Raw genomic sequence first — 13,227 nt, forward strand, 5'->3', positions numbered from 1 at the left:
GTATTCCACAAGTGTGTGGTTGAAAGTGAGATTAGGGCATGTTTGCTTAGTGTCACTTTTTCTCCCACACATTTTGGTGAACCCGACGTGAATCTATCATTGCTTCCTCTTGCATTGCATTTGTTAGATCTACATCTAGATTTAGTGTGTTTTCATTTCATTTTCATTAAAAAAAAAAAAAAAAAAAAAAGTTTGTTTCTTTGCATTGTGTGTTTAAAATTTTTATGCAATTTCAAAATGTCTGATTTTTATTGCAAGATGTTCATATTTGTGATGATTATGAGTTAGATGAAGCTTTAGATGAATTTTTGAAACCTAAATATACCAAATCTTCATTTTACCAAAAAATCATAAACATTGTTACTATGCCATTTCGTTGTGATGAGAAAGATAAGTCGAATGATTCCTCTCAAGGGTACATTCCTATCGGCTCTTCCACTAAATCTAGTAACATGGTTGTTTTCAATGATCCCCTCTATGAAGAGATATCTCCTTTTGAATCAAAAGATAAACCTTTTAATAGATGTGATCATGCTTTGTTAGATGATGCCCTTGATGACTTTGTGGCTCCTAAAAAATGCTCCCTTCATGAGGATCCTTTTGTGCAAGAAGATGACATTATCCCTACATTTCTTAGTGGTGGCATTTCCTTTTCCAACAAAATTCCCACTAGAGATGATGAATTAATGATAAATGCTTACCCTTCTCCTAAAGTTTGTCTTACCCATAAGCATCCCTTAGAGAAAGAAGATGAAATAATAAGCAATTTCCTTAATTCTCTCTCCCCTAAAGATCATATTGAACATATTTTGAGGAAAGAGGATGAGTTTAACACATCTACTGATGCTCTCCCTCCTAAGGATGAGGAATTAATAAACAATGTTATCTCCTCTCCCGAAATTGACAATACTTCAAACATTCCTTTCGACAACCTCACTATTTGGGATGAACCATTAGAAGAAGGTATAGATTATTCTCTACCCCTAGCCAAAGGGGATGAAATCAAGATTGGAAACTCCCTTGATAGTTTCTCCCCTTCCTTGAATCTCAATTATTCTCCCTCTAAAAATAAAGCATCTCCCTCTCCTCAACTTGGTTCTACTTATAAGGAAACCCTAGTTCAAAGCAAGATGGTTAACATTTCTTTCAAAGATCTCCCTCTCAAAAGTGAGACTTTAGAGAGTAGTGTTGATCCTTCTCCTAGAGAGTTTATTCCCCATGTAGACCCTGTGATGATAAAGGATGATATGACCTTTCCTAGTATTACTCTTCCTACTAGAACATCAATGCCTATCCCTTGTCTCTCTCCTAAAATTGATTTGATCTGTGATAAGATTTTAGTGCAAGAGAAGACTATCAATAATTCTTCCAACACTTTTGTTCATTCTTCTAAACCATCCTCAATCAATTTGATACATGTGAATGAGACACCTAACAAACCTCTCTTCACTGTCCAAGGTGCTTGTCCTTCTCAAAATTCTCAACCTTTAAATAAGCCAATCTTAGTAGTTCAAGGTGGTTATGCTAATGATTCTTTTTGCATGCCTAAGAAACCTATTATTACTGTGCAAGGAGGTTATTCTACTAAGAACCCTTATGAGTATGCTAAGCAACTGACTAGAGAGAGTTATCATGCGGTTGCCCATACCTATAACACAAGAAACAATACACAACCTAATCCTCCTCAAGTTATCCCCACTTCACTTCCTCCTTCCCAACCTATTCTTCCTCAAGCTCCTCGTATTTCACAAATGCTTAGTAAGGACTATGATCTCATAGAACAACTTAAAACTACCCCTGCTAAGATATCCCTTTGGGATTTGATCCAAACTTCTTCTGCTCATCATGGAATGTTACAAGAGGCCTTGAAAGATTTGAATGTTCCTCCACCAAATACATCCAGTAATATAGTGTCTTTGGTTAACTCTGTGATGAATCCTAAAGCTAAAATTGTGTTTACCCAAGATGAGTTGCCTACTAGTGAAATTCAACATCAATATGATCCCTTGATGATTGTGGTTATCATAAATGACACTGCTATAAGATGAACACTGGTAGATAATGGCTCTGGCCTTAATGTGTGTAGCATTAATCTATTACATAAAATGAATGTGGATACATCTCTCATTGAGCTTGACTCTCATCCCATTCGAGGCTTTGACAATGTGGCTAAGACTTCATTAGGTATTATCACCTTACCCATCACAGTAGGACCTGTTACTTTGCCTACTCCTATCCATGTTATGTCGGGAAATCTAACATACAACTTGTTATTAGGGAGACCTTGGATTCACGGTATGCAAGCTGTCCCCTCTACATTGCATAGACAAGTTAAATTCATTTATAACAATAAGACATATACCTTGATAGGTGATACTAATTTTCAAGCTTGTTTGCAAACATCTACTTCCAAAGGGAGTTCTTCTAAGCCTTCCTCTTCTAGTAATGACTCTTTGAACAAGATACCTATGGATGAATCATCACCCTCTAATAATCAAAATTCTTTGGATGAGTCTAAAGCTCCTGAAGAAGATCCTTCTTGACTTGAGTCTACACATGAAAAGGCTTTTGATCCTGAGAAGGTTCTCGCAGAAGATGATTGGGGATCTCTTGATTTTAATCCCACCTTTGTAGGTGAGTATAGGGTTCCTCCTAGAGCGCTTAAAGTTAAAGAAAAGGAAGAAACTAAAAATCAATCAGTCTTACTTGAACCTATGAGCAATAATTTTGTGGCCGCTTCTCAAACTTCTTCTCCTCACACTTCTAATTCTGAAGAGTTTGATTCTTTGTCTTATGAAAAACCACCTTCTCTTCCTGAAATGGCTGATCGTTATGGTCGTGGTTTTCGCATTTTTGCTAAGCATGGGAATCATGGAAATGGTTGTGGCACTCATGAACAAGGGATGAAGGTTCCTCTAGAGACTAATTTTCACAATTATGCCTTTGGACTTGGCTATAATCCCTGCAAACGCACTAAAGCATCTAAAAGACCATCTCTCAATGTGAATGCTATATTTAGTAGTGATGATGATCCCACTTCAACTAAATCATCTTCTACTTCTATCAACTCTCATTCCCCTCATAAGGAAATCTTGGCAATGAACAAATCTCTTTATGAATCCCCTCAAATTTCTAAATCCACTTATGAATCTTTATCTCCTATTCATCATAAAGCCCTTTCCTCTAGGGATAAGGCTCTAATAAATTACACTCATCCCTCTTCTAAGATTTCATGTGACTTTTCTTCTTCAATTTTTATCATTTTATACATGTTTTTGATCTCACTTATAGTTGAGCATTTAGCATGTCATATTCAAATACCTCATTCAATCTATCATGTCTTTAAATAACATTAATGGCTATTATGTTGCTCATCATTATGTGACATTGGTAGCTCATTTACTGGGGGCTCATTGTCATTCATGATGGTACAATTTCAAGTGCAATCATATTTTTTGAAGCAACATAATAGCCTAATTTTCTTGTTCCTATGGGGACAAGAGTGATTTCATACATCTCTTCTTTTGCTTATGTCCAAATCTCTCCCTATAAGATTGTGTAAGTCCTTCTCATTGTCCTTATCCTTGGGAGGCAATGATCTTTCCTTATTTTTATCTAAGGATCCACCTTTTCCTATTTTGTGGATGGTGTGGACTTTATTACTTGATGTTATGCCTTGTACGCATTTGTTGTTGTTTGTTCAAGGATTCTCTCTTACAAGAGGTGTAAGTCCTTGACTACAACATCTTTTGCACTTGGTGAAATACATCCATAATGAATTCACTCTCCTGATTGGGTTAAAAAGAGCGTCATCCTTCATTAAGAATCACTTTCACCTCGCAAAAGAAGGAAGTATTGCATTCTTATTCTCTTCTTTGTCTTATTCTAGAAGGTGTTATATTTGTCTAAAACAATTCCTCTCGGGGATAGGTGTCTTTTGTACAAAGATCTCTTCTCCTCTAAGGATCTCCTTTACACATACTACAAGATATCCCTTTTCAACCATCTTATCCTTGCTTAAAGAGTACAAAACTCTCTTGCTTGGATCTATGACATTGTTGCATTTTTGGGGTATCTTCTTTTATGATGAAGGTAGGTATCCTTGTTCTACTTTGCTTATGACATAAACATTACACTTTTTGAGCAATGGGTCATTCTCGAAACCAGAGCACAGACTCTTAGAGCGAGATGTCTCCATTTTTCTTTCATGCAGGGTGATTATTCTCGAAACCAGAGCACAGACTCTTAGAGCGAGATGTCATGCTTTTGTACTATACATATACAGGTTGTAGCATACTCGGGAATAGACTCCTATGAGGTGCTTCTAACCTCCCTTACACACACATGTATGAGGTTGAGTGGAACTAGCGGCATAAGGCTAGACTTTCTCACTCTCCTCCCTTACATGGATCACCTAGACAGACTCTAGGGGCTAGTTTTCCATGTCCTTTTTCCCATGGATCACCTAGACAATATCTAGGGGCGAGAAGTCCATGTTTTCTCTCTCACTATTCTTCTCATGGATCACCAATGTGTGTATTCATGCTTTTTTCCTTTCTTTTCTTCTCTTTGCATTTTGATTCCATTTACATCCTTCATCTTGTGTTTGAGAACTCTCAAGTCCTCACACTCTTTGTTGTGTTGGAATTGAGATTTAGTCCTCTTTCTTATCAAATGATTCTCTATTAGTTTTTGATCTCATATCAAATCTTCTTGTGAGCATTTGTCATCAATTTTCTTTAACAATTCGAAGTGGTAAACATGATACCCTGTTTCAACTCACTAAAATTAGCAAGCCGAAATAGGGGGGGCCATATAGCTACCCTCGAATTTTCATCACCTTCCTTAGTAAGCATTAGGTGATTTTGTGATCTAACATGTGGTTTTGTAGGGTGTGGTTCCTAACTGTGTACTGCAGATGCCGCTGGGGGCTTCATTCGACAGACTTATGGATATATCCTTTTTCAAATAATGTTTACTTTTCTATACTTTAGCTTGCATATGCACGTAGTGTTCATATGACCGCTAAAGTGGGGGCTAAATGTAGCGTCGTAAATTGTACGCACTTGCTAGGGTGGTACAATTTCACACCTAGTTTAGCACCCGCCTTGGCGCATTTTGCATTTTGCATTACATTTCCCCTTTAGCACTTAATTAATTAAATTAATTAGGTCTAAGGTTCTATTTTATCATCTCCCATATCATAAAGTTGGGCCCTTTCATTAAAGTGTGCCCTTTTCATTTTATTCCTCCTATACATCATTTAATCAAAAACCCTAATTAGGTCCTATTTTGAACTTGGGGGCTTGATTTCGGGGGTCAAAACATCTCAAAATCACTTGTAACTTCGGGATTCTCTCTAAAATCATTATATCCGATAGTCCTGAAAGTTTGGTGAAAAGTTGTCGGGACCATGGCGCCCGGAGTGCAACATGGTCCCGAACATTTTTCCCAAAATTTTAGGAGCGCGATCCAATCATAAAATAAAGCTTAACCCCAAGAAATTGGTGGGATATTCAATCTCTAGGTCGGCCTAAAGTTGGAATTAAGACCCAGGGTTTCATATATAAGAGCTCTCTTTCTTCATTTGAAAGGATCCGATTTTTGTTTTCAGGAACCTCATATGCAGCAAAAGAGCAGATCTTTGAGGACTTCAACAAAATTCAACATCCTTCCATCAAGCATTCATCAATTTCATTCATCCATTTAGGGCTTTGAAGACATTGAAGAACAATAGGAGATTACCGACTGAAGATTGGCTTGTACTCCTCCCTTAAGGGTTGGGTATGATTTCATGTTGTTTTCATGTCTTTGCATAAGCTTCAATATATCCTTTATTCATGCTTTAGATCACTTTGCATCTTGATTTAGAGCATTTACATTATCATTTACAAGCAATTAGGGTTTACTTTCTAGGTTGCTCTAGTTTTCTTTCTTGCATTTAAGGACCTTGCACACACACTAGGTCTGCACACACAATACATTTTACAATACAACTTGGCTATTCATGGAGGTGGAAATCACTGAAGCGGGGGTTTGACTAAGGCAAAACCCTATATAGCCGCCCACCACACCTTTTCAGATATAAGTGCAGGTTTCGGAATTCGGACGACGCCGCAAGTTACAAATCCGGAAGAAGCAGACGGAGACCGAACTTCACACCAAATCTCAGAGCAAAAGACAAGGACAGGGGCGTGGGATGCCCTGGTCCTACCAGGACAGGGGCGCTGGGCGCCCTGGTCCCTGGGACAGGGGCGCTGGGCGCCCTGGTCCTCTTGACAGACAACATTTTCCGCATTTTTGACAGCTTTTCTAGAGTGCAAAACAGCAGTTTTCGGAGCAGTTTCAGGGGCAGAATTAGGATAGTGGCGCCCGCGCCCCCGACCCGAACATTTTCACTCAGATTTTAAATCCGGGTACGCATTTGCATTCTTTTCTTGCCCTTATGTTTACAGCTTTCCATTGTTTAAGTTCAATTTTGCAATCTCATTATTAGTTCATACTTGCACTTTGGGGTTAGGGACTGAACTTGCATCATTTCATCTTTCAATTACAACAAAGGAATAGAAATCCTAATAGGTAGCCCGTGGCTCTCTCTTCCACAAGAAGAAGTAGCCAATTGTGTGATACCTCTAGGCTCTTTCGTATTCCACAAGTGTGTGGTTGAAAGTGAGATTAGGGCATGTTTGCTTAGTGTCACTTTTTCTCCCACACAATACTTTTCAAGCACTATTTGTTACTCTGTTTAAATTGTTTTCCTTTTATAGATTCAACCAATAGATGGAGGTCATATATTCTTACTAACATTCATATGGTAATATTTCAAGTAGTGGCGTCTTATAGATGGACTCATCACTATGACCACACAAAGCATTATCATATGAAATAGTTTGCATGAAAAAACCTTTTCATTCTATGACCATTGAGACAAACATAATAGTATCACCTTTTGAAGAAATGGATTTCACTAAATTTTCTTATTTCTTTTCTTTATTTTCTTTAAAGATACCCAAGTTTAGAGTTGATACTCAATTTTTATTTACAAGGAAAAAGTCTCCTTATTACATACTTTTCCTTTATTTCAAAGGATCACATGGAGAGTAAATGTCAAAAGACACACTTACATGATAACACTTATGCAAGTCCATTACTCTATATAGACCTTTGTGATATACTTTATGTTTGGTTATTTCCTTTACATTCTTATTTATGAGGGCTGCATACTTTGATATGCATGATCATTTAGGATTCACATGCACCTCAAAGCTGAGGCAAAATGTAATGGTGTAATTCATATGCTCATATTATTTTCTATTTATTTTATTTCTATTCAAGGTAATATCTTGATACATATAAATGTATACAAATGCACATCTTGTTTCATGTTGGGCCCATTACCTAGCCTTTACCCATTCCTATATACACACATTCCAATTTTTTGGCATTCGTAAGTGATTAGTATTTTTTTCATTTATATATGCACCTACTTAAAAATAGTTTTAATCCACCTAAATTTTGATTTTTCACCAACCTAGAGTCATTGGTGCAGCAATAGATGTAATCTTAGAATCACAAACATGAATCTATGATCACATAATTAGCCCTTACCTTTTGAATACTTAGATTCAAATTCTAATTAATTATCTTCATTTGTTTTTCTACCTTTAACTATGTAAGTTTTTTACAAACAATGATGCTATCACAGGGGCTTCACTTAGTGAACCTGGGTTATAGCATGTGTGTTCATGGTATACTAAAGAATCCAATATATTGAGCTCATTATCTGGGATATTAAACCCCCCAATATGAATGCATGTGATATAATATTGCCCAGACAGTGAAGCCCCCATAGATGCTATGTGATAATATTTTAAATGAATTATTAATATTCCTTTTGCACCCACAAATAAGTATGTGTTCATATTTAGTCAATCTAGTAATAATGCTTCCCAGAAAAGATAATACTTAAAAAATAGATATGCAAAAATATAAATTGCATAAATCAGTCTTTTCGAAGGGCCAACCTCCTTTGAGCAACACTGAGTACAATATAATTCAGAAGTGCAGAAAGAATAATCTATGACCTATATTTATATTGATTCCATTCAAGTTAACTGATATTTTCAAGCATAAGAGATTGCGACTTACAAATTATATGGATCAAAATCTGTTATTATTAAATAATGGAACAGGGAGAATTACAAAGTATAAGCATCTAAGAGACAGTGGAAAGAAAAATAATTGACAAAAGAAATTATGAAAAATTAGCAATTTTAATATGATTTTCAATCCAATCCCACAATGGTGAAACAATACAAGATTTCATCTATTGCTATTATTTTTCTGCATTTTGTATTAAAATCTGAAGGTAGATAATCTACATTAACATATAAAGTAACTATCAGTAAGGAAGCTCCATTCTAACCTGCATGGCAGTCATTTTATTACTTTTTCATGTTCACAGAGATTCCCATGGGTGAGAAACCCAACCTTGCAAAGCATAATTAGTCATTGCAGGTGTGAAAAAGGTACAAGAATCTGTTGCAAACAAACAAAGGGAAACAAAGTTTTCCCATGGAAGAACGTAAATTGAAGAATAATGACATTTTTGGTTTCCTTTTAAAAAAGAATCTACTCTCAACAGATAAATATCTACAATGCGTCACATAAGAAGGCCACTTTTATTAGGGATCTACAGTACTTTTATATAGTAACCAATTTAACCATTATGTAGGTTAGCAGATCAAAATATATTTTGACCTCAAATCATTACAAAATAGTAAAAACTGTTACAGATTTCGTTTACCCAGGTAACAATTAAATTAAGATAAGATATTGTTACCATTTGACTGTGAACCTGGCACAAAAAATATGGCCAGCGATTCTAAACAAGATTTTGGCTACTGTCCACATAATTTACTAGAGATTGTAGAACATCTACCTGTGCTGTCAGAGATTTGATGTAGTCTTCTGTTTCTCTAATCAAGCAGGAAGTGCCCATTAAATTCCCACCTGGAACTAGTCTCTGCAACTTCCTTCTACGCTTGTTAAAGGAACTTTCCTGGGATGAGGTTGCAGGATCGACTCTCTTAGATCGGAAAATTCTGTATAATGATAAAACATGACTTGCTTTCGACCCATGAGATGTCTTGTGCTTGTGTATATGGATTTTTTTAGGCTTGGAATGCAACTTGAGCCTAGATTTGTATCGGGCATTCTCTTCTATTACTGCTTGAAATTTCTTCGAACCCAGAATTTTTCTAAGAGCAGGCCTATTTTTCTCATCGTTAGAAATTCTGTTGAGGAGGGCACGGCTCCACGCTGGACGGTTTGCTGTGAGGGCGAGCGATACATCTGCTGCAAGCTTTATATTGCGACTTGAGCCACCAACTTTTTCTTCACAGTCTGGATTGCTGTTGGTGGGCTTTTTGAGGGCATCCAGAGCCCCAACAAGGCGTTTCAGATATAGATCTCTGAAGCTCAAATCTCCCCGTGAATTCATAGTTTCAAAACCCTAAAAGTATGCTACAGATAAATTCTACAATGGGTTTCTAATGAAACTGTCACTGCTGTTTTTGAATGTGATTGTGTGAGATTTTTGAAGATCAATTTTGGGATCACACTCGATGATGAATCATCAGAATGTTAGAAAGATTGAAAAGATTAAAAAAAATAATAATTGCAGACAGACTGACTAAAAAAGGAAAGAGAGGAAGAAAGGAGAGGATATTTGTTATGAGATTCAGAATGATAACCTTAATAGAAAGGGCTTCACACAACCTGACTATTACAATAGCAAATAATACATCAAGAATTGCAGAGAACTATAGAATTTTCTGTAAGGATAAGGAGGAGAGTAAAGTGATATCATAAGAAAATATTCTTTATGAGATTATCACTTTGCATCAACATTTCAGATCTCATTTTCGATCTATTATTATAATAATAATAGAAAGCTCAAAGAAATGAAAAAGATTAATTGTTGCAAATACAGATTAGCTAAAAGGACAAGTAAAAATGACATGTTTCTTATGAAATCCAGAATGATAACCTTGGCAAGAAAGGCTTCATACAACCTGAAAAGATGATTCAAGAAGTGCAGAGGATTATACTAGAGAATCTTGTCTATAATGACAAGGAAGAGCTATGATCACATAAGCATCTTTTATCAACATATTCATGCGGGACCTCTGACAGGGAAACAAGAATTGGATCTAAGCGTCAGATAATCTGTCATGGCGCTTATAAAAGGTAAATAACTTTGGAAACAAGGAAGAATTGAGTGGGTTGGTAGGTAAAGAATAGATTATGATAAAAACGTGGAAGTGGATTGTGGAACAAGAGAGCACATGAAAGCACCTCTCTAATAAATTAATATTATTTCTCACATGTTACAACTGGTTGCACTACCCCACATATAACGACTCTGTAGCTAAAAGCAGAAACGGCTCGTTTACTCTTCCTTGCTTCTACCCACCTGAAACAAATTCAACACAATTTTATTGCTTCCCCAATACCAACTCGCATTTTTAATAGATTTTTAAACCTTGCCTTTCAATGTCTGTCTATCTTTCCAATTGTATCCTTCTCAATATCAACTAACCTTTTGGCTTGCCTCCACATTGCCAAAAACTGATCGCATATAATATTCTGGAAAACAGGTCGTGCACTATTAATCAAGTTAACTCCCATAAGATTTTGCTTGGCTTCAATGAAGTTCATGTACAGTCCTAGAAACTTGTGGTATGGTGAGTTGTCAGCTTGTTTTAGCGATGTGATATGCTAGCTATCTGATATGGTAGGACACTAATATGAGGTTTTTTTTAAAGAATTTTGAAATAGATTGAAAGATATTCATTTGATGAAAATTCTGAAATAGATTGAAGGCTATTCATTTCATGAAAGTCATTAGAAATACTTTTATTTGTAATTTTTTCTTTGAAATACACCATTAAGAATATGGTAATGTAAGGTTCATTGAACCTAAAAACCTATGACAAATTTAGGCATTGACTGTTTTTGTTTGTAATTGAAATTTAGCCATTCCCCTTGACAGTCTGCCTAGTTTGTCAACTTCGTTCTTTAAGGTATTATTCTTCAACAAATTCTCCATCATATTTATGGTGGACATATATTGGCAAAGGTGTACCAGAGTCAACGAGCGATAATATGTTTGTGTCATGAAGCCAAACATTTCAAATAAGGTGTTACTAATCTTTTTATGTATTGTCTTTTTATGTACCGTGTTTTTGTATGTAATTGGTATATTTTTAAAACTTTTTTACTTTCATCTATTTTTTAGGAATTGGTCTTCGGCTTTAACGTATCAATGTATATTTTGTTTGAAAATATAATGTTAAATTGAATTTATTTTGATTTTGTGATATAAAGTTGATACTTATATTATTATATTTAGAATTAAAAGTTTGGCTCATGTCAACTTTTTTGTACTATTATTTACATCAAGAAGCATTCTTATAGTTGCAGCAGATCTATGTCGATAAAAGTCAGATCGATTTAATTTGTTGTTTTAAATCTTGAAATTAGAGTCTGAATAGATTTGCTATACATTCTAATAAAGAGATCACAAAGATCTCTAAATACATAGAGCTCATGAAGAGACGTGTCTCTTGCATGAGACATGACTGCAGATAATTACAGCGTGTTTAAATATAGTTTGTTTTTAACAACTCCCCTGATAAACTCTATTTTATCACATAGTTCGACTAGATGATGATGGCCTCCTATAAAAATAGGATTATTCGCTTACCCATTTACAAGTGAAGAATATTTGACACTAATACCTTCTCAAAAGTATACAAATTTATCGTTTCCCAAAGGTTTAGTTAAAATATCTACAAGCTTCTCACTCTGTTTGTGAATAAACTAGTTCAATTTCCTAATCAATAACATGTTCACAAATAAAGTGATGCAGTACTTCAATATGATTTATGTGAGCATGAAACACTAGATTCTTAGACATCTTCAACACACTTTGATTATCATGGTATATAATTGTTTCATCAAGTTGTGGATGTTGAAGATTCTCAAGAAGTCTTCTAAGCCATATTGATTCAAAGTTGTTGCAAAACCTACCTTGTACTCAACTTAAACAGTGGATGGCAAAGCAACATTTGGTTGCTTCATACAAGTCCATGAGACAATAGCAGATCCATGATTGAAGCAATAGCCAAAGGTTGGTTTTCTAGAGTCTATGAAACATTCTCAATATGAATCACAAAAACCAATAAGTTTAAATATATCTTCATTTATCAAATACTCAAATCCAATTTTTTTTGTTTCTTAAAGATATATCAAGACACACTTTGCAGATAACGAGTGACGTTTTTTGGGATGACCCATGAATTGAGATAAGATTCCAACTACATAAGATATGCCAACATGACTAGTAGTTAAGTAAATCAGATTTTTAATCAAATTCCTATACAATGTTTCATTAATTCATTTATAATTGGGGTCTTTAGTCAACTTAGTGCCTATCTCCATTTGTGTTGATGAAGCTTTACAATCTTGCAATTTGAATCATGTGAAAAATTGTTTGACATACTTCATTTGAGAAATAAGTTTTTTTTTTAGGTGTTTTTCATACTCCAATTCCATGAGAGTAATGAAGTAATCCAAGATTAGACATCTCAAAATGGTTCTTCATATTTTCTTTCAGATTTTATACTAGTGATTGATTATTCACCATAATGAGAAAGTCATCACCATACATAACACAATGAATAGTACCTTGTTGTCAAAATTATTAATGTATGGATTTGGATCAACATCATATTCTTAGAGTCCTCTTTGAAGAAAGTACTTATCAATCTTTGAGTACCAAGCTCATGGGGCTTGTTTCAAAGCATATAGTGCCTCTTTTAATCGACACACCATTAAATATATATGAAAAGAAAATTAATCATATGTGAAATAGAAAATAAATCAGATCTATTAAGTGTCATTATTAATTTTTAAAATTAGATCTGAAAATTAATTTAAAAAATGAAGCAACCCACAAATCAAATTAACCAAAATAAATTAGGGTTTTTGAAAATTAAACCTCTAAATTTATATAATTTGATTAAAATGGGATCTATGAATTTGAATTTGAATTTTGAAATATTTCTAAATCAGATCTGAAAAAATAATCCAATTTAAACAATCCCAAGCTCAATTTTAGAATTTAAAATTATGGTTTTTGTGAATTTAACCTCTAAATTT

At 34.9% G+C, this 13,227-nt stretch overlaps 1 protein-coding gene across 1 annotated transcript; it reads right to left on the minus strand.

Moving 5' to 3' along the window:
* Positions 1-8,558: 8,558 nt before the first annotated feature.
* LOC131068592 (transcription factor IBH1) lies at positions 8,559-10,193 on the minus strand. Its single transcript, XM_058003821.2, has one exon. It carries the CDS (start codon positions 9,500-9,502, stop codon positions 8,885-8,887), a length of 618 nt encoding a protein of 205 aa, XP_057859804.2. The 5' UTR covers positions 9,503-10,193; the 3' UTR covers positions 8,559-8,884.
* Between the last annotated feature and the right edge of the window lie 3,034 nt (positions 10,194-13,227).

Source organism: Cryptomeria japonica, chromosome 3 (genome assembly GCF_030272615.1).
Source record: "Cryptomeria japonica chromosome 3, Sugi_1.0, whole genome shotgun sequence".
Taxonomy (NCBI): domain Eukaryota; kingdom Viridiplantae; phylum Streptophyta; class Pinopsida; order Cupressales; family Cupressaceae; genus Cryptomeria; species Cryptomeria japonica.

Excerpts from the sequence above, each read along its gene's own strand:
- LOC131068592 (XM_058003821.2), bottom strand. The coding sequence starts at position 9,502 with ATGAATTCACGGGGAGATTTGAGCTTCAGAGATCTATATCTGAAACGC.